Here is a 25562-nt window from a genome sequence, read left to right on the forward strand (position 1 = left end):
GTTGTTATAAGATGCTTTCAGTGTTTTTATAAGTAGTATGAATTGTATCCACTATAACTCTGTAGTTTTCCTCGACACGTTATCTTCGGGAAGGCGGGGAAACTCATAAAGCTGTCTACTCTACCCTTTTAAAAACGAAAGCAGTTAAAGACGGCAAAGGAAGTGTTCAATTTTACATATAAACGCGTTGCCACACGCATAACAAAATGAAATACATTGTGAGCAATATATTGTATAAGGCCAGTGGGGGCTTTGTTGTAGAAAACGTAAGATACTTATATCAAAAATTTTTTTTACGTTATTAGGACAAAATGATTCAAGTATAAGGACACAGTTTTCTAAATGCTTGAGAAGAAGTATTCGCTCTTACATTCAAGGACTCAGTACGACTTTATATGTGTAACGTGACAAACTTATAGTGAACACGATGTGATGTATAAACACAAATATGAAAGAGAAGAATTAACAAGACTAACCTAAATATACCCAAAGAATAACATATAATGACGGCGAAATGTATTATACCAAGTATAAAGTACTTGCCCAATAATATCTTAAGTACGTTAAAGAGAAGATACACAATATTGGCAATCAATACCTGAATCAACAAAAACGACAAGAGAAAACAGCACAACGGATGAAATCATTGCTTTCACAGAAAAAGAAACAGAACAAGAACAAATACAGTAATATTTCCAATAGTCCAACAATATTAATGCACAAAGGTGTAGAAAGTTGTGACGTCGTCACTCGTAAACATTAATACATTTGAATAAAATTATGCACATGATGTAAAAGTCCACAATAGTTGCTATACGACAGCATCCGCTGTATAATGACAAAAAAATGATTTTGAAATATTTACACACTGAGTCTCGCATTATCATACATCAGACGTTTTTTTTTTATTAAATAAACGATACTGATGTAAGTTGATGCTTTTCATCCTGTCCTTTAGATGAAACCAATTATTTTACTCTACGTATAATACCATAATAACAATGAATGAAAAACTGAAACTTGAAATTTTGTGTCTACTTAGAATGTCATACTTTAACATATACTTACATACACCACAATACGTCACTTAAAAAGGATCTTGGGAAAGTTGTGGAAAAAAGTACAAAGAAAAGATTCTGAAAAAGAACTCAAAATCTTCTCATCCTTTGACGGAAGACCTCACCCGTGAAAAAATTATGTGAAGACATAAATAATCAGCGTCCTTCATTTCATATTCATTGTTTGTAACAAATTAAACAAAGCATTAGGAACAGTATGTTTTGATCAAATAAAACCAAAATGTACGGTGGCCCACAAGTACAAGCACACTTACAAATAACAGCATACGCGCTCAAATTCGAGGATGCACACGTACAAATAACAGCATACGCGCACAAATTCCAGATGCACACTTACAAATAACAGCATACGCGCACAAATTCCAGATGCACACTTACACATAACAGCATACGCGCACAAATTCCAGATGCACACTTACAAATAACAGCATACGCGCACAAAAATTCGAATACTAACAAACGTAAGTTCAAAATTAAAAAGGAAAAGCCGGCAGTCTATTACTTGACATTTCTTTCCGCTGCTAAACACTACTTTAATGACTTATGGAAGATATCATTCGCAACTATTTTACTAAAAACTACACGTACGATACAATCCTACAGCTATTACAAAAATATCATGGAATTCGCATCTCCAGAAGTACTTTGCTGAATAAGCTTAAGCTTTATGGATTGCACCGACGTGGAAATACCGTTGATAAAGACCACGTAAGAAGATGCATTGTTCGAGAACTAGATGGAAGTGGTAAATTGTTGGGCTATAGAGCCATGTGGAGACGATTGCAGTCAAAAATGGCTTGCAAGTTCCTCGTTTGGTTGCTCAAACCACCCTTCGAGAAGTGGATCCAGAGGGATCGAAATGGAGACGGGCTAACCGTCGTCGTAGAAGAGCTTACATGAATCCGGGGCCAAATTATTGCTGGCATGCCGATGGTTACGACAAACTTTAACCGTATGGTTTCCCCATTCATGGGTGTATAGATGGATTTAGCAGGAAAATACTGTGGTTAATTATAGTTCCTTCTAATAATGATCCCCGCGTAGTGGGCAGGCTATTTACGACTGCATATCTAATATGCAACTCTGTCCTAAAATTCTTAGAACAGATAGGGGAACAGAAAATGGGATTATGGCATCAGCCCAGTGTTTCTTACGCCGAGATGGTACGGACACACATTCTGACGTCAATATGGATCATCACACAGCAATCAGCGAATAGAAGCATGGTGGGCCATGTTACGTCGCTCGTGGGCCTCGTGGTGGATGAATTTTTTTAAGGATTTGATAGCTAAAGGGGTTTTAGACACAAGCAACGTACTTCAACTTGAGTGTCTATGGTTTTGGTTTAGTCCTGTCTTAAAAAGGACTTGACCAAATCAAGGAATCGTGGAACAGTCACTATGTACGCAAATCAGGTTTTACACTCATGCAGGGATCCCTGATCAGCTTTACCTTCTACCTGAAGCAGTTGGAGCTGAAGATTTTCAGAAATATGACGACGAAGATCTTATAGAGATTTACAATTCAGTTAATGTGTCGACAGAAAAGGTCTCTAAATATCAAAAATACTTCTCGTATAGTGCTGGTGTGTTACGAATAGGACAGATCCAGACATGGAGAGAAGCTTTAATGGCATATGAAAGACTTCTAGTCAGTGATTTTTGTGACACTATCAATTTGTAAATATTTGATGCAGAGGCTTGATATTTGGCATACTTACTAACTATATTATGCTCTATTATGTGACACTCTTGAATTTTTAATGCTGTTTATATTTAATGAATTAAAGCCAAATTTCTTTCAAATGTTTGCAGTAAAAATGTGCAATAATTGAAAAAGTTCTAAATTTCACTCTAAAATTTTATTTAAGATATTAAATGAAAATTAAAGAGTGTCACATAATAGAACAGGTTCTAAGCTTTTCAAAAATGTATGTTTTATTTTGTTTTAACAACTGGTTTTTGAGTTATCATGTTTACAATGCGAAACAATTAAGTCTTAATTAGCAGCCGCCATCTTGGATAATTAGGCTAATTAACGAGTTTGTGAAAAAATTTTTCTTTTTGTCATTTTCTATCACCTATGCCTTTCAGAAAATGATATTTTTGCCTAAATTTACTTAAAAATAAAAAAAATTGTTTCAAGAGGTGATGACCACCTTAAAGCAAATAGCAATGAACAAAACATACTTAACATTAATAACTCAAAACGATAACGTATATGGTAATCTTATAAAGAAATAAGATAATTTCATATTCAGGGAAGGTCCATAACCTCCATCTTCATATGACACCACATCATTGTCCATAAAATCTTTTTAAACAAAAGTGAACTAAAAAAAGTGTTTCTACAATGTAAAACACAATATAATGTGTCATAATAGTGTGCTAAAACATGTGATAGAACTTTCATACAATGTCAAACGACCAGGCACTTTTTTCTCTTAGGATCGACGAAAACTCCTCTACAAGTTCATTATAAAATTGATAAGTGCTGGGAATCTCTAGCAATGGTCCACATGTGTGTGCTACAGGACGACGTTGTAAACCATTAAGTTCTGTAAATGACACTTTTAACTTTTGACCTTCTAAAATGATATCAGAACCTGTGGTAAATTGAAGGAACGCGGTTACGTTGCCACCTAGAGACTTTATATAGCGCACCAAATGATCAAATGCATTTCGTTGTGCCTCATTTTCGGGGGAGGCATCTAGAATTTTCAAAACCTTTTTGGACGTGGGTTTTCTTTCTTGGTAAAAGCAAAGAATGCTTGCAACATCTTGAAACGCAGGATGACTTTTCAATGATTGCAATATTGTTGCCCAACAATTGGAAACGTACCGCGGTCTTTGGATAAGTTCTTGGTGAGCTAATTGGCATAATATATCTTCAATATTTTCTTCTGTGGGATTGAGATAGCACTTGTAGCTTTCTAAAACTTCAAGTAAGTCTTCATTTTTACATATCTGTGATCGATTTTTCATTAAGTTATCAACCACTTCTCTCTCGTCTTCAGCCATATACTCCATGAAAGAGTTTAACAGCACTTCACAAGAAACACTGTCTTCACCATGGAGAGTACATGCAACAAAAGCTGAGCACAATGTAATGGGGAACACTCCTTTGCAATAGCCATACAACATGATTCTAGCCACTGCCTCCCATTCCAGCTTTTGATAATCATGACGAATGGCTGGCACCTTGGTAGATGCTCCAATAGATAATGACTGATAAAAAAGGTGCCAAAACTCTGTAAGAAGATCATGTGCAACACCTCTTCCTTCTCCCTCCTCAAACATACCTCTTGCATCAACTACTTTAAAAAATATAGTAGATTTCAATACATTTGGATTATAAAATTCTGTTATCATGTCTTTCAAAGGGTTGTCGATGGATTAGCAGATCTAGCACATGCAATTGTTCCTCGGGTAAATTAACTTGAGCTGGTTGTACAAGATTTGGCTCTGGTTCAATATTATCTAGTAGGGATTCAGTTACATCTAAAAAATAAATTTAAAATACAAAAACAATGAAATATACAAAATGTATAGGATACATATGTAACAAATCATTAGTTATACCTGCATCCTGAAAAATTTGAGCAGGCATTTCACCTGGTTCCATAATGATTTGCTCAACTGAAAATGAATCAACCTGAAGGAAACAGCTTCCACACAACTATTATCAACATTAACAACATTGCTTGGAACAGGATTTGTTTGAACATGGCTGGCCTCCACTAGACTAGCTTTTGCAAGACTAGCTGGAACAGCATTGGTATGAGCATGATTAACTTCCACAAAATTATCTGGTGTGGCATTGACTTGTTGAGAATTTCCCAGTTCACATATAGTTTGTGAAGAATTTTCTTGAACAGAATTATCTTCAAAAACATCAGCAGTATCTGGAACAACCGTTTCCTCGAGGTCTTCAGTCAAATCATTGGCAACTAAATTTAGAATATAACATAATTACTAACCCTACAAACAAATTCTTTTGAAGGTTTAATGTTAGTTGCAAGATAATTATTCTAAGGCATTTTTAACTTTTATGTACTAGGGCATTTTAGCATTTTGCTCTGTGCTTGCCCCAGTAGTGAACCTTTATTCACCAGTAAAATACAGTCAATGGGCCCAATCAACTCTGGGAAGCTCAGAAATGTTGCTTCAATAAAATGTGACTGCTTTTTGATTATTTATTGCATGACATATCAGTTTTCAATACAGCCAGTGTTTGTCTTGTGCAATGCCCCTAATGCTCACTCCAGCAGTCTAAATGCAAAAAAAATACCTGGAATTATTTTGAACTCAGTGTTTACCTTCAAAATCAAGCATTTTGCAAATGTACAAATTTACTCGACTGTATGGACGTACAAACAAACAAACAAACAACATCTGTATACCGGCCAGTATTAATCCCCGCCAGGGAGGTTGACCGGTCCATGAATTTTTCCATGCCAAACGTCTCTATCTCTCGCCATATCTCTCGTTATACCCATCGCCTTCATATCACTGTTCACAGCATCCATCCATCTCTTTCTCGGTCTACCTCGTTTGCGGACTCCATCAACATTCATATGCAACATTCTACGAATTTGTACTCGACTGTATGGACGTCCAAGTTCATTTTTATATTTTTCCACAGAGAATTTTTCACTGCTTCCTGGAATATTTCCCACGATATCCATATCAGGGTAAAGTAAAAGCCACTCAGTTTCATTATAATCTCTGAGATGTCTGTTGTGGGCAAGCTGTTTCTGAACTCCGGCATTCTTTACAGGAACTAATGTATCTGATTTTCGAACATCAACAGGAAGTAAAGAAGATCTTCTTATTTTAAGTCTTTTACCGTCGAGTTCAATTATTCCAATCTTTACAACACAAAATTGAGTTTCATTAACCAAATTTGTATAATTGGCATAATCATACCATTGAATACACATACCTTCACTACTTCATCTTTCTTTCCTTTTTTTTTATTTGACTTAATCGATCATTTGACTTCCTTTTTCTAATAGATTGAAAGGTAGACGAACTACCAGCGCGGTGGGAATTTTCTAGTTGATAGCCACGATCAGTGCAAGGATTGGCGACTGCGTTCTTCTTTATGTACTCTTCGAAAGTTAACGGTTGTTGACTAAAGGCCGAAGGTTTAATTTCTGATACACTTGCACCACAGTTCTCGCAAAAATTTGCATTTTCATCCTTTTCTTTTCCACAATGTGGACAAAACATCGTTGGGTTATTGACTTATTGCTATTGTGAAGCACCCACTTCGTCTTAAGCCTGTTTTCCACAAGCCACGTATCGTAACGTATCGTAGCAAAACGTAACACGGCGCATGCGTGCTAGTGTATTTGATGGCTAATAGGCGTATCACAATTTTAATACGCGTATTAAAAAACAAGTTCGCGTATTGTCAACTTTTTTCGTACGAATCTGTAATACGGATATATTCAACCAATCATAGTCGTTCATTTCACGACAAAACAAAATTCATGCTTTCAAAATGGCGTCGCTCGAGGAGCCGTGCATCGAGTTATTTCAAGAAGGGACAGAGGATTCATTAAATAAATCAGATATCAATTTGCAAGATGCTTCGTTTCTGTCAAATTTAATTGAGGAAATACGTAAATATCCTTGCATATGGAATGCTTCTTTAAAAAGTCACAAAAAAGACCAAAAAAAATTGAAGCCTGGCGTAGGATTTCTACAGCATTGAATGCACCTGGTAAGTTATTCACGAACGAGCTTATACATGATAATGCCATAAGGCAATAAACCCGATAATGAACTTTTCTTGTCGCACAGTTCTTATTATATTCAGTAGTTCTTTTGTTGAAGTAAATATTATAAACTACACTGGCAATTAAAATAACTGCTCACCTACATGTAATATATTAATAGGTTAACATTTGGAAGAAGTGCCAAAACATTACATATAATCATATCAGTCACTCAATAAAAAAGAATCGTACATCTAATAAATAGTGGATCCTCCTTTTGTTTTAAATACAGCTTTGCATAACCTTGATAAAAATTGAGCAGTTCTATTTGACTGCCTGTGCATTAATGTTCTTGCTACTACTTTAAACAGCAATCATATTGTTTACAACAACTATTGATATTATATTTGTTAATTAACTAGTTAATATTGTATTCAAAATTGTATTTGGCTGTAAAATTTACAAACATAGGTACTCTACAATCTACATGTGTATAGGTTATAGTATAACATTAAATTTGAAACAGTAAAATTTGTGAGCAGTTTATTTATGAATATTTTACTTTCAATGTAGAAAGGGCATTGAACAAAGAATTTGACAGACTGAAAGATAACTATCGTCGATGCATTCGCAAAAGAGAGCAATTAACTCGTTCTGGAAGTGGCTCTACAAAAAAATTGCCCACCTGTGATTATTTTGTGGAGCCATCATTCTTAAGGGATGTAGTAAGTGGGCGGAAAACTGAAAGCAATGTTGAATATGAAATCATTGATCCTGTGAAGGTTTCTGTATCAAGTAGTTTGTCTTTGGATAATCAATCAAGTGACCAGGTTTTTGAACCCAAAACCAGTCAGAAAGCACGCAAGCGAAGATCAGACCAAATTGATGACCTCTTAGCCATCAGTCTTGCTAATGATTTATCCAATGTTAGTAAAACTGGTAGTTGTGAGACAAACAATCAACAAGATGAGGATACACTATTTTTCTTAAGCTTAGTGTCTAGTTTCAAAGGGATGAAGGCAAAAACTAAACAAATGGCTAAGATAAAGGTGCTACAGGTTCTATTTGAGTTAGAAGAAGATGAATGAAATTCATTAGCATCACTGACAAATGTATTACAGAACATTCAATTTGCTTTTTTATTTAAAGTTTGTTGTAACAAGTTATTTTAAGTTTTTGTTTCTGTCTTATAATATATTGATTTGTTCGAACATGTTTAATAATAAGTCTGCCTTATTAGTTATTTTTGTCAAAACAATTTTCAGTGGCATGAACAGATTCCCACTGCCATATAACTTGCCCCTCGTTTGACATAAAATAGTTTTTGAAAGCTTCTCTAACTTTTTTGGCATTACGAGAGTAGTTGTTTGATCCATCTCTATTAATTGATTGCAAGCCTTTGTCGCCTTGCGTTATTTCTCTCCACCGCCCTGGTTGTGTGCCATGTTTTGTATTTTTGTCAATTAGTTCCATGCGAAAATAACTCTCTCCATGAGAGCATGCACCTTCCCTCATGAGATAATTATGAAGGACCACTGCAGCTTGGGTTATCCTGACAACCATTTCAACTCTAGCATGTGTTGCACGTCGAAAAATCCTGAAAAATCCACGGCGCATGCGTGCAGCTAGGATCCCAAAGGCATTTTCTATTGTCCGTCTTGCTCGTGACAACCTGTAATTGAACACTCTTTCTGCAATACCTAGAACTTCTCTTGGGTAGGGTTTCATTATGTGATGTTGCAGTTGAAAAGCCTCATCTGCTACCATAACATAAGGGCATTCTTCCTGGAAACCAGGCAATGATTTTTCACATGGAAAATTCAAACTGTTGTTTTTCACAGCTTCTCCAATTTTGCTGTAAGACAATATACCACCATCGCTATTTCTTCCAGCGTCACCTATGTCGACCAGAGTGAATTCGTAGTTGGCGTTGCAAATGGCCATCAACACAATTGAATGATTTATTTTTTTTGTAGTTAAAAAACATTGAACCGGAATTTGCAGGGGCCTGCATGACAACATGCTTTCCGTCCAACGCTCCAAGGCAGTGGGGAAAGTTCCATTTTATTTCAAATTCTTCAGCCAATTTAATCCATTCGGACTCAGTTGTAGGTGGCTTTAAAAATTTTGCAAGAACAATCCACAGTGCTCTGCAAGTTTTAAAAATGATTCTTCCCACTGTTGTTGGACTCATTCGATAGTTCATAGCTATGGTTGTTTGACAGTCTCCGGTTGCTAAATATCTCATCGTCACGCAAAGCATCTCAGTTGGTCCAATGCAATCTCTAGACACGCAGTTTTTTTTATTTTGGGGGCGACCATAAGTAATAATTCCTCAAATTTGGAAGCGTTCATTCGAAAATACCTGAAAAATAATTCATCATCGAACAAAAACGTAAATCCTGCACCAAAAGATAAAATTATACTTTAGTTTTTCTTTCTTGATAAAGCTTTCGAATCCAATATGATTTTTTGTATTTATCTTTCTTCATTCGTCTACTTAAAAGTAAAAGCAAGCGAGTTTTTTTGCTGAGAGTACCCATAACAATAATATTTGTATTGTTTTTGAACTTTGGCGGGAAAATAGTACTACGCGTTGTGCCGAATAATGGAAAACGTTCAACGTATCTGTACTTGCTACGATACGTTACGTTTTGCTACGATACGTTACGATACGTGGCTATGAATATAAAACAGGCTTTAGGCATATGGCTATTAGCCGTATTTTAGTGCTAAAAAGTACTGGCTGATAGCCGTCAAAGTACACGTACGCTGTACGTTCGCGCCAGGCTCCTTTGATGGTTACCGAGCACGGCCTTCGACAGGGGTCTGGTGATTAATAAACATAACCTTATCTTTTCTCTTCGCGTTGTTTCAAACAAACTAGACTATATTGCACACCAAATAGACTCTTCTGGTTCATTTTAAGCAGGATAGGAATCATGTCAAGGTAAAATAATGCTATCCATTGTGATAATTTATCAACAAGTTCATTTTCATTCTAAGATGTATTCTACTTCTATATAAATCTATTTTATAAAGCTCCTTATTTGTCTACATCGCTGTTTTATAACTTTTTCCATATCTGCTCGTTAATCTCACCTTATGGTGAGCATGCATATCTCTGTGCTATAATTTGTGCTAAATTTAGACCTACAAACCGTAGTAATGTTGTAAATATTGTGGTTTGTTCGCATACGGATTTTCCCTAAATCGCGGGAAATTATGCGGGGCTTTCCCTGAGTATTTCAATACTCAAGAAAAAGATAGCTCCACATGGTTGCAATAACGAATTAAAAATTTTCTTGACTCTTCACTCACTTTTCAGCTTTTCAAAACGGTAGAATTGTCCATCAATAGTCAGCCAAAGGAAATCATTTCAAAAGACTGCAAGTTTTACAAAATTTTCAAATAAAAATAAAATTCATTTACTTTTTTAGTGGAATGAATGGATACCAATTATTTTGTAAAGAAGAAGCTTCTAACGATGTTGAGAATAGCTACGTACACAAAGTTGTCTCTATTAACATTATGCACATTTTTATTCTTTTTTTAGACTCCTTAAAGTCTTTGTCATTTCACGCTAGAAATGTTGAATTGGGACAACGATGGCGCTGCCTGGATAAAAGCCAACGAGAAGGCTATATAAATAGGGCAAAGACAGATTGCTCTGTTTTAGACCACGAAACGCGCAAGAAACGGGAGTTGAAAAAATTTTGAAGAAGGTATGTTGATTGGGTCAAAATAAATGCACAAAATTATTTTTGTGATCAGTTCCAATTTTTATTAATGCTATCGGTGCCATTGTTTAGTTGGATGCTTTGAAAGGAATGAACATTGATTAATTTTTCGTGGCTGCCGTGGAATCTGGTGTTGAAGTGCATGGCTCAAAGTCTGCCTTACAATACTGCAAAAGAAAGAGCATCCCCGCTCATTTTATGCTTTTGTAAACAGCTCTGGAGGTTTGTTTGTCCTTACTTTACATCATGCCCGCGAGGAAATACATTTTTCTTCTCAGGACAACCGAAAACTTGTGATTTTTGTTTCTTATTTAATATTTTAATCTAATACAAACTTTTTGGTTGTAGCAATTGAGTCAAACGACAACGTTGAAACTGTTACCGATAATCGCATGGCAAGATTGAAACAGAAGAGGAAATCTTTGCGTGATATTTTAAATCAGAAATACTGTAAGTATGAACATGTAACTAATTGTAAAACTTTTTAGATGGAATATGAAAAGGTTGTTCTTGGTCAATATTTCTTGAAATAAGTACAATTACTTCTGCACGAAATTTTGTAATATTTGAAGCAATGATTAGTAAAAGAGGTTGAACACAATCCTGCAGCAATTTCAGTAACAATAGCTTATACTAGTTTCAAAAAAAACATTCTAGGTGAAGCAACTGGAATGGACAAAGCAAAAGTGCCATACACTTCTCTTTTGAAAGGGGATTTCAAATATGTAGTATGCGGAATTCCAGAACACGCATCATTACGGGATCCATCGACTATGGGAGAAGCAGCATTGGATTTATTTATTGAAAAATCAAATGAGCTTACGTTTGTGGAAAGGGAGATAGTGGAAAGAAATAATGTTCTTCATGCAGAAAATGTTGAGGAATGTGACAAAGAGCAAGACAATGGCGGCCACATCCAAGAAGTTGTTGAAGTTAGTGGTGAGAATGATGATAATAGTCATGGCGAACTTGTTAACAACGTTTCCGACGAATATGATGTTGGCCATGGACAAAGAACTGATAATGTTAAGAATGGTTCTGAAAATGGTGATGTTCCCGGTGATAGAGAAGATGTTGTAATAATGGTGGCGATGATGATGGTAATTCTGGGAATGTATTTTGTGGACGAGACGGAACAGTTAATGAAGGTGACGGACACCTTGTAACAGAAAACGCCGTGCCTAAAAAAGTTGATAAAGAACACAGGAAGGGAAGAAGTAACAACAAAAGAAAAAGAAAAGAGGCAAAGTCCAGTGACAGAGAAAGTGTGTCTTGTGCAAAGGAAAGAGCTAGTCATTTGACATCCTATGACAAATGTAAAGCCTTTCTTTGTCAAGAACCATCTTCCAAAGATAATGGAATGGTGGATTGGGTGTTGTGTGATGTTTGTCAACAATGGTACCATTGGGATTGCGTTGGCATTACGACGAAGCCGAAAGGAAAATTTGATTGCGGATGCAATGTATCTTACTTTACTCATGGGTAAATTATACATCCACTTTTTCTAAACTACGAACTGTTATTCTGTTCATTTTTGCGCATCACCGATTTATTTGCATACGTATTCATAATAGTTATTAATACGTTCCTCGTGCTCTTAAATGTTTTATTTCTAAAATGTGAGTTTCTTGAACACGCACGAATAAATATATTTATTTCTTTTATCTTTTCCTTGACAGATCTGCGAAAACATTTGACATAAATATAAAGGGAAATCGCTCATTCAGAGGATTAAAGGTTCTCTTAGAATTTAAATTATTTAATATCAGTTGCAGATAAACATAGCTATAATATTTTAACATTGAATTTTAGGCATATTTAAAAAAAATCGTCAACGGTGCGATACCCAGTAAACGCCACAGGTTATTTAAGCAAATGATCTGTGGGCGAAATCAAGCTCAGACTGAACTCACCGATCTCTACATGACGTGTCCTTTAACTCGAACTGAAGTATAAAAACACATTCTCTGTTAGAAATGGAGCCCCACTAGTGTCTTAACTCGTCATTTTTGTATATATAGGCAAACGATCTGTTGAATGTAGTCAAAGAAATAGTCACAGATATTTTCGATCCTTTGATGAAACAAATTCAATGAACATCAACTACATGTATAACGTTTTATTCCCTGAGGTTTGTTGTTCATCTAACGCCAAATTCCAAGACGTTTTTTTGTTGTGAAAGCTATGTGACAGTGAAACTATGATATTTTATATAGGCCTGCATATATTGTATACGAAAAACTGAGCGTTGTCTCCGAAATAACGCTGAAAAAATTTATAATTGTGCGAGTGGAGTTCAAGACGGTGCAGACTCTGAAAGTGACTAACCTTGTTATCTACCGAAGTACCTGAAAGCTGTAGTGGATCTTGTAGTGGATACTCTTATGACTCAATGTCGTCTAAATATACACTATTGACGATGAACTAGCGCTGTTTTTATAGTTTAGGTTTACTGAATAAGATTTTCTTTTTTAGCTAAGTTCTATTACTTTATCAAAAACTAATGAATTCTTGTACAGGAAACAATTATACTTCAATTTTGTCTACAATTAAAATAAAAGATGCTCTTATTTAACAAAAAGTTTTTTTCAACGCATTTATTATCCAGCGTACGTACGTTGGACGGCTATTACCCATGTATACATAACATCCATTTTCACCATATACTACATTGTATAACTAATAAAAAGTTACATATGACAGTTCAACAAGTATTTATTTAACAAAAAGTTTTTATTTAACAATGAATATGAAATGAAGGACGCTGATTATTTATGTCTTCACATAATTTTTTCACGGGTGAGGTCTTCCGTCAAAGGATGAGAAGATTCTGAGTTCTTTTTCAGAATCTTCTCTTTGTACTTTTTTCCACAACTTTCCCAAGATCCTTTTTAAGTGACGTATTGTGGTGTATGTAAGTATATGTTAAAGTATGACATTCTAAGTAGACACAAAATTTCAAGTTTCAGTTTTTCATTCATTATTATTATGGTATTATACGTAGAGTAAAATAATTGGTTTGATCTAAAGAACAGGATGAAAAGCATCAACTTACATCAGTATCGTTTATTTAATAAAAAACAAACGTCTGATGTATGATAATGCGAGACGCAGTGTGTAAATATTTCAAAATCATTTTTTTGTCATTATACAGCGGATGCTGTCGTATAGCAACTATTTTGGACTTTTACATCATGTGCATAATTTTATTCAAATGTATTAATGTTTACGAGTGACGACGTCACAACTTTATACACCTTTGTGCATTAATATTGTTGGACTATTGGAAATATTACTGTATTTGTTCTTGTTCTGTTTCTTTTTCTGCGAAAGCAATGATTTCATCCGTTGTGCTGTTTTCTCTTGTCGTTTTTGTTGATTCAGGTATCGATTGCCAATATTGTGTATCTTCTCTTTAACGTACTTAAGATATTATTGGGCAAGTACTTTATACATGGTATAATACATTTCGTCGTCATTATATGTTATTCTTTGGGTATATTTAGGTTAGTCTTGTTAATTCTTCTCTTTCATATTTGTGTTTATACATCACATCGTGTTCACTATAAGTTTGTCACGTTACACATATAAAGTCGTACTGAGTCCTTGAATGTACGAGCGAATACTTCTTCTCAAGCATTTAGAAAACTGTGTCTTTATACTTGAATCATTTTGCCCTGGTAACGTAAAAATGTTTTTTAATATAAGTATCTTACGATTTCTACAACAAAGCCCCCACTGGCCTCATTCAATATATTGCTCACAATGTATTTCATTTTGTTATGCGTGTGGCAACGCGTTTATATGTAAAATTGAACACTTCCTTTGCCGTCTTTAACAGCTTTTGTTTTTAAAAGGGTAGAGTAGACAGCTTTATGAGTTTCCCCCGCCTTCCCGAAGATAACGTTTCGAGGAAAACTACAGAGTTATAGTGGATACAATTCATACTACTTATAAAAACACCGAAAGCATCTTATAACAACTAATTCATGCAAACTACGCGTGTTCGGACGACTTGTTGCTATCGTGTATAGCTTGGATTGTTTATATTCTTAATGATTGTTTTATCGTTTGAATGATGGACATCTTGTTCAAGACAAGCCTGAACATCTACCAAATTAGTGCATCCACTATCAACAAGTGAACATTTAACAAGCGAGTTTCATTTGTATTATGCGTTGAGCATTCGTAAATCTCGGAGTTAGTGATAGCAAAATTATCGTTGTTATGAGTATGAACGAGCATTATGTTGAGATGGTAAATTTTGAACCAGCATCATATTTATATCCGATTTTTACCAATTTTTAAAGAAATTTGAACAAGGAATGCAATAATTAATGTAATACCGCCACTTTGCAAATATATTGGGCTGTTCGTACAAGATGCTCAATGATCGAAATGAGCGTTTGACTGGTTTTTAAGAGATGCTGAAATAAGCCTTGTTTTATCACATGTTTTTCTAATACAATGTTTGATATTCACTGTGACAATTGTTTTGTCGACATTTCGTGCGTCTAATCAAAAATCAAAAGTATCCGATGCATTTGTTTTAATGTTTTGAGTTTTTCAACATGAACGATGCATTTACTCTGATGCACACCCGCTTGTTGTCGGCAAACTCAGCAGGCTTCTTCAAATGAGTTGTGTAGAAAATGGTCTTCGTTCAGTTTATTGCTCGATCTGAGCTAATTATGTTGAAGTGGAAAAGTATTGGCTTAAAATTTGATCTTTCTAATCTGCTATCCATCTCAGCATGCAACAGGCCTGTTTTGGTAAAATTTATATTCTTGCTATCGTTTAAAACAGGATGTAAACGAATTTAAAGTTTTTTTTGCTACACAAACTTTCATAAGACTTTGGAGAACTTTTTGAACTACTCTGTTTCTTTTACGTAATTAAGTATTTCAAGAATCTTAAGGAAATGTTAGGGATGATGGTCATAATTTTGTTCTCAGTTCAGAACCGAAAAATTCTTCCCCATTTTTGATAAAAAAATTTTAAAGCGTAGGTTTATATTTGTTAAAAAATAATAAATATCGTAACAAAAATCAAACATGTTGAATTCGTATTTCTTTCGCTCCTGGAACCGTTAAAGTGGAAGGAAGGCTGTATTTTGTACTAAAATTGATCACTTGTACGCAGGAATTATGAAATTAGTTGACGGGATTGTAACATGAAAGTCAAAAACTCAAACGAAAAGTTTCTGTCTCATGCAAAATATGGTGCTTTTTACAAGTGGCTGCCCAGTGGTGGTTGCATCTCGCAAACGTCACAACACATCTTTCCTGGGGCTTACGATACATTCCTTGTTCAATACCAATGTGGGGAAAACTTGCTTGAATTAGATACAACATTAAAAAGCACGTTTACTTAGGTGAATTTTTGTCGATTCTCCTGGAATAATTTTTTTCTCCTTATTTTTTGTTTTTAGTCTCTGGTCAGCAATTCGAATCTGGTACAGAATTTTACAGAAGGCAGTTTACTAATATCACTATTCCATGGATTTTTACTTACAATGGCGGTTCATTTATTACAACATGGAAATATATGGGCACAAATCCTGAAATTGTAATATACCGTCTTACTGATAAGGGTCTTCCCTTGAACGATCCAATTCCACGAAATCAGTTTTCTGGTAGAGTCAATTTTATTGGAGACGTCATAAGAACCGGAAGTAAAGATGCAACATTGTCTATAAGAGATTTTACTAAGCAAGATGAAGGAGATTTTGAATGTTCAATTCAAGGAGCTTTATCAATAGCCCATAAAGTTACGATCATAGCAATAGGTAAAATTCAAAACCATCAAATTATCCCTTCTTATTTGTTTATTTTCATGATCAAGTCATAAATTTTTCTATTTAAACTTGATAAAGATTTGTAGAATCATGTTGTTTGTTTGAGTCTAATATGTATGGATTCTTATTCAAACTCCGAGGTTTGGCTCGATCACAATCAATGCATATTACGCTTTTGGTGTTTATAACATTTTGTTTTTTGATGATATTTTAAAATTTGTGAAAAGTTAAGGAAAGATATAGTTTATATTTTGGAATAATTTTGTTTTCATTCGTCAATGGGCAATGTATCTGTAAATATAAGCCGATAAAAAAAGTGCTTAAACTTACAGGTGGAGGTTTACGGTTGTTTACAAACAATAACATTTTAGATGGGCCACGAAATGTTGGGCTTCACCTATATCTTTATCTTGCCTAAATATGTTTTCATTTTTTTTTTCTTAGTTCTATCGAACGTAACCGACTTTCGAGTTATCAATGTCGCGCAAAATGATGTGGTGCAAGGGACGGAAGTAACGCTTAGCTGTACTGCTACAGTTGGAAAACCATCTTCAAATATTGAATTATTGAAAGGAACTAATGTACTGAATTCTAGTATGACAAGTGCTACAAGTAGCATGACCGTCTTTTACAATTTTAAGAACATTACAAAGGAGGATAGTGGGGAGTATATTTGTGAAGTTAAAACAACAAATGGTTATGTATCACGAAAAGTTTTGCAGTTAAGTGTCAAATGTAAGTAAGGTGTTTGTGGTTTTTGCTATTTCTATGTTGCATATAAAGTTTGAATTATGATAATTACATTTATAGATCCTCCAGAAATTGCAAAGTCGGTGACGACAGAGCAGTTTGGCTGTTTAAAAACATCTATTTCACTTGGCTGTGAAGCCTCTGGAAATCCGAAGCCTAAAATACGTATTACTGGTCCTAATAAAGAAAGTCTGAATAATGAATTTATTCTTCAGAGATTTGGAGTGTATATTTGTGAGGCCAATAATACACTAGGAAGTGATAAGCGAAATATCTCTGTTTCCCTCGCGGAAGGTATTTGATTTTTACGTACGCCTACATAACTTGCCAACTTCTTTAGCAAGAGAACTAGAAAGGAGTTGTTATTATGTAAACTTGTTGTCCATCTGTATTTCAATAGATAAACCTGGGGAGCCTGTCTTCTCACAATGTGCGTTTGATAAACTCACATGGTTACCTTCGATATCCAAGACCAGTGTAAAATACACTTTGCAAGCAAAAGAGGTTTCTGGTATCTGGTTCGATATTCTTACCTCTTCTGATACAATGTACAGTCCGTCAACGAATGAGACCTTGAGCAATAGCAAAGATTATGAGTTTCGTGTTGTTGCTTCAAACTGTGTTGGTAGTACAGAGTCCAAGATCTGCAGTGTAACAGGTAGGTTTCAGAAAGATTGTGAATTACTACATAATTGTATTGATGGAAGCCCAAAATGAAAGCAACAAACGAATGTATTTTGTTTGGATATGTTACTTTAAATCGTTACGTGTTATGCGTATACCTAATGATGATGTCTTTTTTAATGCAATAAAACCTGTATGCTAGAGTCTGCCAAGTCCCAGTTTTACGGTGGCCCACAGGTGTCACGGCACAAACAAAATCTCACGGCACACACTAAACTTCTCACGGCACAACAAAAATCTCACGGCACAAGAGCAGTATTCGAAGAGACTGGGACTGATAAACATAAATAATATAATCGACAACTTTTTTGAAAATAGAAGTTGTCATTTATATTAAATGTGTATTGCAATAGTGCTTTTACGAAATTATGGAAACATAAATAAAATATGGCGGAAAACGAAGGCGAAAGTTCTTTTGAAAGTGCGAGATTTTGTTGTATGTGTGGCACAGAGCACAAAAGCAATGCCAAATTTTGCACACAGTATGGAATAGGTAAGTTATATCTAATTTTTCAAACAATATAATTGAAAAATATGTCACTAGTGGCGTAGTCAGCATGAAAGTTTTGAACGACAGATTGGGAGCCATGCGGGCGGCTTTTTCGCAATGATTGATTAATGAAATATTTCCACAAAAAATTAAAAGGAAGCTCGCGGCGTGTGATTGAAGAGGAAATGATTGACTTCTTTCAAGATGTGCTAATGAGTATGGAAGACCAGAATGTAACAGGCTATGTACAAGATCTGACATGGAGTGATAGAGAAGATGGTCGTGGTAACATGCACGACAACATGGAAAGGATGACTTCCCGTCTGCAGATCTAACACCATCAGGAGTTTTGGGGTGGCTCACCGACAAAAACATGCACCTATTAATGGAGAAAAGTTAAGAATCTGAGTTCATTTTGATCATGATTGTATGTCATGTAATACCATGCATAAAATCTGTTTCTCATCATTTAGGATCATGTGGCAGAGACATTACATTACCAGTTGAGCATATGAAAACAAGTGAAGATTTCAAGCACGTTTTCATGATTGCCTACTGTAAGGGTCAGAGTTTTGGGAAAAAATGAAACTTGTCATTCTAAATCAGTATCACCTTATCAGTAATTGATTATTATAGAATGGTTACTTTTTTGTTTGATTCACCCCAATAGCACCTTTTGATTTTACTTCTTTCAAAATTATGTACTTACTAAACGCTTGTTAGTGAGGAAACATTTACTATACACTTTGTCAATTTTTATGTTAGCAGATAAATGTGATTGCTACCTACAGAAGATACTACCTACATTTTTTGTATAAACAAAATATATTAGATTAATTTGTCTTATGGCCAGTGGCTAAAGTAGAACGTTAACTGGGGAGGGGGGTGAATATTCATATATTTAGCTCAGCTTTGCTGATTTGCTTTGTTAGTGATTATAATTTCAAAACAAATCAGCAGGGCGGAGTTGAATATTTGAATATTCACCCCACCCCACTTAACCTTCTAGCTTTGTCCCTGCCTATAGCTACATGCAGTCTGTTGAAATTGAATGTTGGCAAGTATATTTACTTTGCATAGTACTGAAGAGTATTGTAAAGCTCAGTTGCCTGTTTCCAATCTCTTGGGTTGTCGTGATCACAAGATTGTAACACGTAGTTGAAATATTCTTGGAATATGTTTTCTTTTTCACTTTCCACTATGTGTGATCGAGCATAATGAATTTCGGTAGAAGTAACTGACAGTAAAAAGTGATTGCCACCATCACATTGCTCAGGTAAATAATACAATGAGTCAGGTCTGCCTATTACAGTATCATGACGTGATTTTCTGATATAATGGGTGTTCCATTGCTCTTTCACTTTGTATCACATCCGAAAAGCAAAACCAAAGACACTCCATATCTAACTCTGATGAGAGATCAACTACCCTTTGATCCACTAGATCTTTAAAATAGTTTATCCACCAAGATGAGCATGACTTTCTGAATAGTCCCCACCATGACTTGATTCTTTCATTTCTAGGAGACGGCACATAACGATGGCTGTCAGCATCATCCCGGAAAAATGATTGAATGGCTGCCATTATTCCATTTTCAGTGCCTAAATCTGTTACCAGATCAACAGGACATCCACCAAAATGTTCGACAGCATCTAAGTAAAAACTGGCTATATCACCTGGGTGGTTGTTGGATCTAGTTACTTTTAGCTAGAGTATCTTTCTACTCCACCCATCAATGCAACCATGTATTGGAAATCCGAAAGGCTTCATTTTATCATAGCCGTCACAATGCCAAGCATAATTTGGGCCTAGATTTCGGTAGTCCCTTCTTTTCAAGCGATGTGCTCGTCTTCGTTCAGTTCTTTCGGGACATATTTCACGCAAAATCTCCTGAACAGCTACTCTAGGTACTTGTATGCCATTAAGTCGTAGAGTGTGCCAAACTGACCTATAATCCGTGATCTGTGACCGATTTTCTTTCATTCCCGTTGGACACCTCCAGAAAGGTCATGAAAAATTCAAGACAGAACGACTTTTACATGCTTAACGCAGTTTTACTTCTTGTCATCTCCAAAAAGCTGCAGTTTTATTCCTTTATTACATTAAAATTTGTAGCTCATTACAATTTCGGAATCCGCCATTTTTTCCTGGAAACTTCATGTTATTTATATTTTGTGTTCTAGTGCCAGACTTAACAGAGAGCTATTCTGCACGATAATACCATTGAGTTCTATAAGACCTGGAGGGGAAACGTCAACAAAATTAGTATAAATTATTAGCGCGCGGCCGCGTGGTCAAAAACATGGCGGATTTTGGTTGTCAAAGTCAGCGGAAAGACGCGGGCTCATAAAATGAAATTTTTTTCGCCCACCCGGATTTGACAACCACAATTGCGATTATAGAAAATATCAATGCCAAGCACAAAAACTTTTAGAAATTTTATCTTTAAAACATGCTGCAAACTTGTTTGGTATACGGATGCTGAAGTAATGCCAGAAAAGGAAACATTTCATGACACCGGTAAGCAACGTAAGATTGTTTACTATTTAAAGTGTTCAGTGTTTTGTTTTAAGTCAATACTTGAAGTGTGATGGCATATATTTTGTGAATGTTTTTACTCCTAAGTTGTAATTTAAGTTATTTTTATCCAGTCTTATTTGTTCTTTACTTAATCGATTGCTAGACGAGGCAAAGCAACCAGTTCTTATCGAGATATGCATATCTTAAAACTCCTTGTTTCAACTGAGTTGAAATGGAGGATTTTTTCATGATATTTTTCTGAAAATATGAAGCAAATATTAAGGACAGAGCTGTATTGAAATCAAATGCAGTGCAGGATTAATTAATGAGCTCTTTGGTACATGTCGTACAATAAAAATACCTGTATTAAACAGCTAGCCTGGACAATTTGACAGATTTGGACAAGCATGATGATGGTGTGTAAAGGTTTGCTTTATGCTAAAAGTTTTATAAATGCCATATGGTGTTTCTGTAAATGAATTGTTTGTTACACAGTGTACTAAACAGGTTAGTACATCAAAATCAAGATAAAAACTACTTTGTTCAATAATGTGCCAAATTTTGCTCCTACCTTGAAATATTTGCTCAAGAAAAGCTTATCATGACATGCATGAAACATTAAATACAGTACTGCATCATCTGACAAAATCCATACATTTTTCAATTCCAGGTGATTAAAAATTCACATAAGATGCATTGGTTGCAATGAAGTTGAATGTGGAAGAAGCAAAAATTGATGGCAAAGAACTTTTTATGTCTTTTGAAGAATTACGATATCATTTAAAAGAATAAGAGTAGCAATCTAGTAAAAGAAGCCACATCTGCCTTCAACATGAAACTTTTCCAATTATGTATAGTTACTTTGTACAAAATACTATTTTAGATAAACTTGATTTTTAAGTCATTCACTGATATTTTTACCAAAAGACAAAAAGAAAAATTCAAAGGCATAATGTAAAATTCAAAAATTTGTCAAGTTGTTTGAACCTAGAAAAATTAGTATAGGTAACTGTAATTTGTAAGGACACAAAAGAAAAGTAGTGCAAGGTTAGCATTTTTGAGAATTAATAAGTTCTTGACATACATTACACAAGGCCATAATATTATAAATAATGTCTGTATAATAACAATTATACAACATGCTAAATATCTTCACCTACATTATAATTATTTAAACAGGTTTGCCTTCATGCAGCAATAAGAAAAGTGTTATGTCAGAGAAACCAATGCACTTGATTTAAGAAATAGTATTTTCAATGGGAAATTAATGTAGTTCTGTTCAGTAGTAGATCCATGGTTGTCAATAACAATCCAGTTTCTAATATCTTGGCTTAAAACAGAATCAGCAACATGATTATAGAATTTCTGAATTTCGTTCTTTTGCTCTCCTAGTTCAAGATATTTTCCTCATAAGTTCTCAGTAGATTTATCAGAATATCATAATACTTTATAAGACACCCAGAATCAATCCTACCAAAAAACTCAAAACAATTACCTACTTATAATATATTTCCAGTCGACTTAAGTCGTAGGGGTAAGCTAACTTTTCTAACTCCTTTTCGACATTTTAACTAAGATTTACCCATCTATTCAAGAAAGACAGTTGCACCAAGCTGTTCACAAACAGTCAAAACACAAGTAATGCGCATGGGATTATGCATTAAAGCTTAACAACACATTAACAGTGTAAAGATTGCCGTTTGATATTTATTTCTAATATAGCTAAAGTATTACTTGACAAAATATACGTTATTTTACAGTAGATTTACCTCATTTAAATGTGTGTGTCTATTTCACAAAAAACCTTAAGGATTATTTTCAATATTTTATGCTTACGGTATCGTGGTTGTTTTCGCTGGTTGTCATTACTATGAGCAGTAATAGAGATCCGTTTCGGGAGGGAGCGAATGTTAAAAATTTTTCTCAAAGTGGAAGTTTTGACAACCAAAATCCGCCATTACCGCCATGTTTTTGACCACGGGGTCCAGGCCCCTTTGCCCCTCCAGGTCTTATAGAGCTCAATGGATAATACTGGCAACATAAATAAAATGCCTAAAAGAAATACATATTTCACTCGTGCATTAGGTTGGATTTTAGCAATTGTTGCGAAGATAATATTTTGAAAGTTATAATCGTATTGTGCAAGACAAGGCGCGCTTTTTTTAAAGGTCTGCCTCGAATTCGTCGTCAATGTCATCATCTAAAAACTCCTCTTCCTCAACATCATTGTCGTCATTAATATCTACATTCGTGTTTGCAGTACACGACCATACATCTGTGTACGTCACTCCTGCTTTGTTGCAAGAACAACGTTGGGAGTTACAGCCACGTTGCAGCCAGTCTTACAACCACAATGAACGTTATCAAGTAGGGAATCCGGCGCTAGGGGAATGGTCATCCATACGATTTCAGACTTGCGGTTTCCCGTCACTCGTTTGCCACCCATTTTCATCCGAAGGAGTAATATCCATTTGTGGTTGTAAACAGAAAGGCCAAAGCGCAGCTTGGTACAAAAATGAAGAAGGCTGAATGTTCCATAAACTTCCATTGCTAATCAAGAGTTTGTGTGAATATTGCTAAAGTCATTCTTATTGCATTCTGTATACAACTGAGAGGCATTTTGCAAAAAGAAGTTAAAAATCTCAGTTAAGAAGCATAAAATCTCAAAACACCAAGCTAGAACTCAACATTACTTGATTCTTAGAACAAACTTAGCTACTATTTGTTTACAATATGTCAGAAGTGGTAAACTTTTGTATTTTTCAACAATCTCTTTCATGTTGTGATGATTGTTAATCTTCAGTAAGGCTTTGTGCTCAAGATCATGTTTTACAGTTCAAGAAAGAATATTTTTCAGTGAGCCATTTCAGAAGCCAGAAAGCTGGGGGTTTTTGCTTGGGTTGAAACTTTGTTTTATTGTAAATTTGATTAGCAAGGACTTTCATAGATAAAAGTTATCTTTGTCATACCATGAAAAGAAGAGTGAAAGAGTTCTGGCACATTGATTGAAAAAGTGATCCTGTATATATATTTCTCAACAAGAAATGTAGTTATGATTCTGATCTATACATACTAATTTACTAATTTACTCTGTGTCCTTTGATAAAAGTTTATAATGTTGATTTAAAATAAAGAATATCTGAATTATTTTTGAAATCATTCTTTATATAATCAATGCATGGAAACAGCAACTAAAGATGGTTTTGGGACATTGGTATGTAATAGAAACAAGATCCTCCGTTAGAAGTAAGTGAGCAAGCACTTTAATGTTTAGTGCAGCTTCTACACAACCAAAAAAATGTTGTCCTTCTATATTTAAAAAGAGAAAGTTCAAAATTCTACTCTTCCAAAGTAAAGAATGGACTTCACTTATCCTATGTGGAATGACCTTGTAGAAAGAGTGGTCAAAACATTGAATCAAAGTAATTCTTGTGTTTAGTGAGTCTAATAGCTTGATAGCAATACTTTTAAAACTTTATTTTTGCTCTTGCATTACTTAAAGCAGGTTAATCAGAAAGGCATGTACTTTATGTCATCTGTAACATAGCTGTAAGCTGCTAAATGTTTGTTCTACAATTTTTACATTTATCTTACACCTATGCATGATGTGCCTCTTTAAAAGCTTATTAACAAAAAAATATTTAGTGTAATGATCAATTTCTTACCAAGCTTTAGTGTTTAAGGGAAAATTTATGGAAAGATGCGTTGCTATCCTTCGAAAAGTGAAGTTGCGCACGATTTAACCATGAGTTCTTAAAACTGACAAGATTTAGGTCTAAAACAGGCTTCTCCTATGTTGATACATAAGTGCAAAGGTGACAGTTTAGGTTTGTTTCAAAATTTTCGACAGAATTCTTCATTTAAAACTTACATTTTACTTGGAATTTATTAAGAGTCTCGCCTTTTACGTTACCAGGGCAAAATGATTCCAGTATAAGGACACAGTTTTCTAATTGTTTGAGAAGAAGTATTCGCTCGTACATTCAAGGACTCAGTACGACTTTATATGTGTAACGTGACAAACTTATAGTGAACCCGATGTGATGTATAAACACAAATATGAAAGAGAAGAATTAACAAGACTAACCTAAATATACCCAAAGAATAACATATAATGACGACGAAATGTATTATACCATGTATGAAGTACTTGCCCAATAATATCTTAAGTACGTAAAAGAGAAGATACACAATATTGGCAATCGATACCTGAATCAAGAAAAACGACAAGAGAAAACAGCACAACGGATGAAATCATTGCTTTCGCAGAAAAAGAAACAGAACAAGAACAAATACAGTAATATTTCCAATAGTCCAACAATATTAATGCACAAAGGTGTATAAAGTTGTGACGTCGTCACTCGTAAACATTAATACATTTGAATAAAATTATGCACATGATGTAAAAGTCCACATAGTTGCTATACGACAGCATCCGCTGTATAATGACAAAAAAATGATTTTGAAATATTTACACACTGAGTCTCGCATTATCATACATCAGGCGTTTGTTTTTTTTTATTAAATAAACGATACTGATGTAAGTCGATGGTTTTCATCCTGTCCTTTAGATCAAACCAATTATTTTACTCTACGTATAATACCATAATAATAATGAATGAAAAACTGAAACTTGAAATTTTGTGTCTACTTAGAATGTCATACTTTAACATATACTTACATACACCACAATACGTCACTTAAAAAGGATCTTGGGAAAGTTGTGGAAAAAAGTACAAAGAAAGATTCTGAAAAAGAACGTCAACTCATCCTTTGA

At 34.8% G+C, this 25562-nt stretch overlaps 3 protein-coding genes and 2 long non-coding RNA genes across 11 annotated transcripts in view; 3 read left to right on the forward strand and 2 right to left on the reverse strand.

Annotated features, from left to right (window-relative positions):
- The window catches only part of LOC124445905 (contactin-2-like), a 43146-nt gene that overhangs the window by 17064 nt on the left and 520 nt on the right, over positions 1-25562 (reverse strand). The window contains exon 1 of one of the 4 annotated variants that reach the window (XM_046996692.1): positions 24995-25536. The exons of 1 other annotated variant lie outside the window; for it this stretch is intronic. In XM_046996692.1, coding sequence (XP_046852648.1) covers positions 24995-25043 — 49 coding nt within the window. In that variant the 5' untranslated portion in view covers positions 25044-25536. Of the gene's footprint in view, positions 1-598; positions 987-24994; positions 25537-25562 lie in introns of those variants that run through there. 2 more of the 4 variants (XM_046996691.1, XM_046996695.1) reach the window with 2 other exon arrangements.
- On the reverse strand, positions 4474-5480 carry LOC124445914. Its single transcript, XM_046996708.1, has 3 exons — positions 5398-5480; positions 4661-5028; positions 4474-4579 (listed from the first exon to the last, which is right to left on the reverse strand). The coding sequence occupies exons 1-3, from the start codon at positions 5471-5473 to the stop codon at positions 4574-4576; spliced, it is 450 nt and encodes a 149-aa protein (XP_046852664.1). The 5' UTR covers positions 5474-5480; the 3' UTR covers positions 4474-4573.
- Positions 11419-12280, forward strand: LOC124445920. The gene is made up of 2 exons (XR_006948300.1): positions 11419-12026; positions 12224-12280. It is a non-coding gene; the product is annotated as an uncharacterized LOC124445920 (long non-coding RNA).
- LOC124445921 lies at positions 12579-13125 on the forward strand. Its single transcript, XR_006948301.1, has 2 exons — positions 12579-12675; positions 12761-13125. It is a non-coding gene; the product is annotated as an uncharacterized LOC124445921 (long non-coding RNA).
- Positions 13702-20390, forward strand: LOC124445907 (immunoglobulin superfamily member 10-like). 4 transcript variants are annotated; one of them, XR_006948294.1, is made up of 7 exons: positions 13702-13928; positions 15976-16332; positions 16786-17076; positions 17152-17385; positions 17492-17749; positions 18422-18660; positions 18739-19058. XR_006948294.1 is itself a non-coding variant. In XM_046996696.1 (6 exons), the coding sequence occupies exons 1-6, from the start codon at positions 13880-13882 to the stop codon at positions 18598-18600; spliced, it is 1368 nt and encodes a 455-aa protein (XP_046852652.1). In that variant the 5' UTR covers positions 13702-13879; the 3' UTR covers positions 18601-19058. The 4 variants fall into 4 exon arrangements, 3 of the variants coding, with proteins under 3 accessions (XP_046852652.1, XP_046852653.1, XP_046852655.1); XM_046996696.1 differs by having other exon boundaries at positions 18422-19058; XM_046996697.1 differs by having other exon boundaries at positions 13703-13928; positions 18470-19058.

The sequence above is a fragment of the Xenia sp. Carnegie-2017 genome, unplaced genomic scaffold, assembly GCF_021976095.1.
Source record: "Xenia sp. Carnegie-2017 unplaced genomic scaffold, XeniaSp_v1 HiC_scaffold_22, whole genome shotgun sequence".
NCBI classification, from domain to species: domain Eukaryota; kingdom Metazoa; phylum Cnidaria; class Anthozoa; order Malacalcyonacea; family Xeniidae; genus Xenia; species Xenia sp. Carnegie-2017.

Excerpts from the sequence above, each read along its gene's own strand:
- LOC124445914 (XM_046996708.1), bottom strand. The coding sequence starts at position 5,473 with ATGTTGTTTGTTTGTTTGTTTGTACGTCCATACAGTCGAGTAAATTTG. Across the intron at positions 5,029-5,397 it reads CAAAATGCTTGATTTTGAAG|TTGCCAATGATTTGACTGAA; the intron begins GTAAACACTGAG and ends TTCTAAATTTAG.
- LOC124445907 (XM_046996696.1), top strand. The coding sequence starts at position 13,880 with ATGATTTCATCCGTTGTGCTGTTTTCTCTTGTCGTTTTTGTTGATTCA. Across the intron at positions 16,333-16,785 it reads AGTTACGATCATAGCAATAG|TTCTATCGAACGTAACCGAC; the intron begins GTAAAATTCAAA and ends TTTTTTTCTTAG. Across the intron at positions 17,077-17,151 it reads TTTGCAGTTAAGTGTCAAAT|ATCCTCCAGAAATTGCAAAG; the intron begins GTAAGTAAGGTG and ends TTACATTTATAG.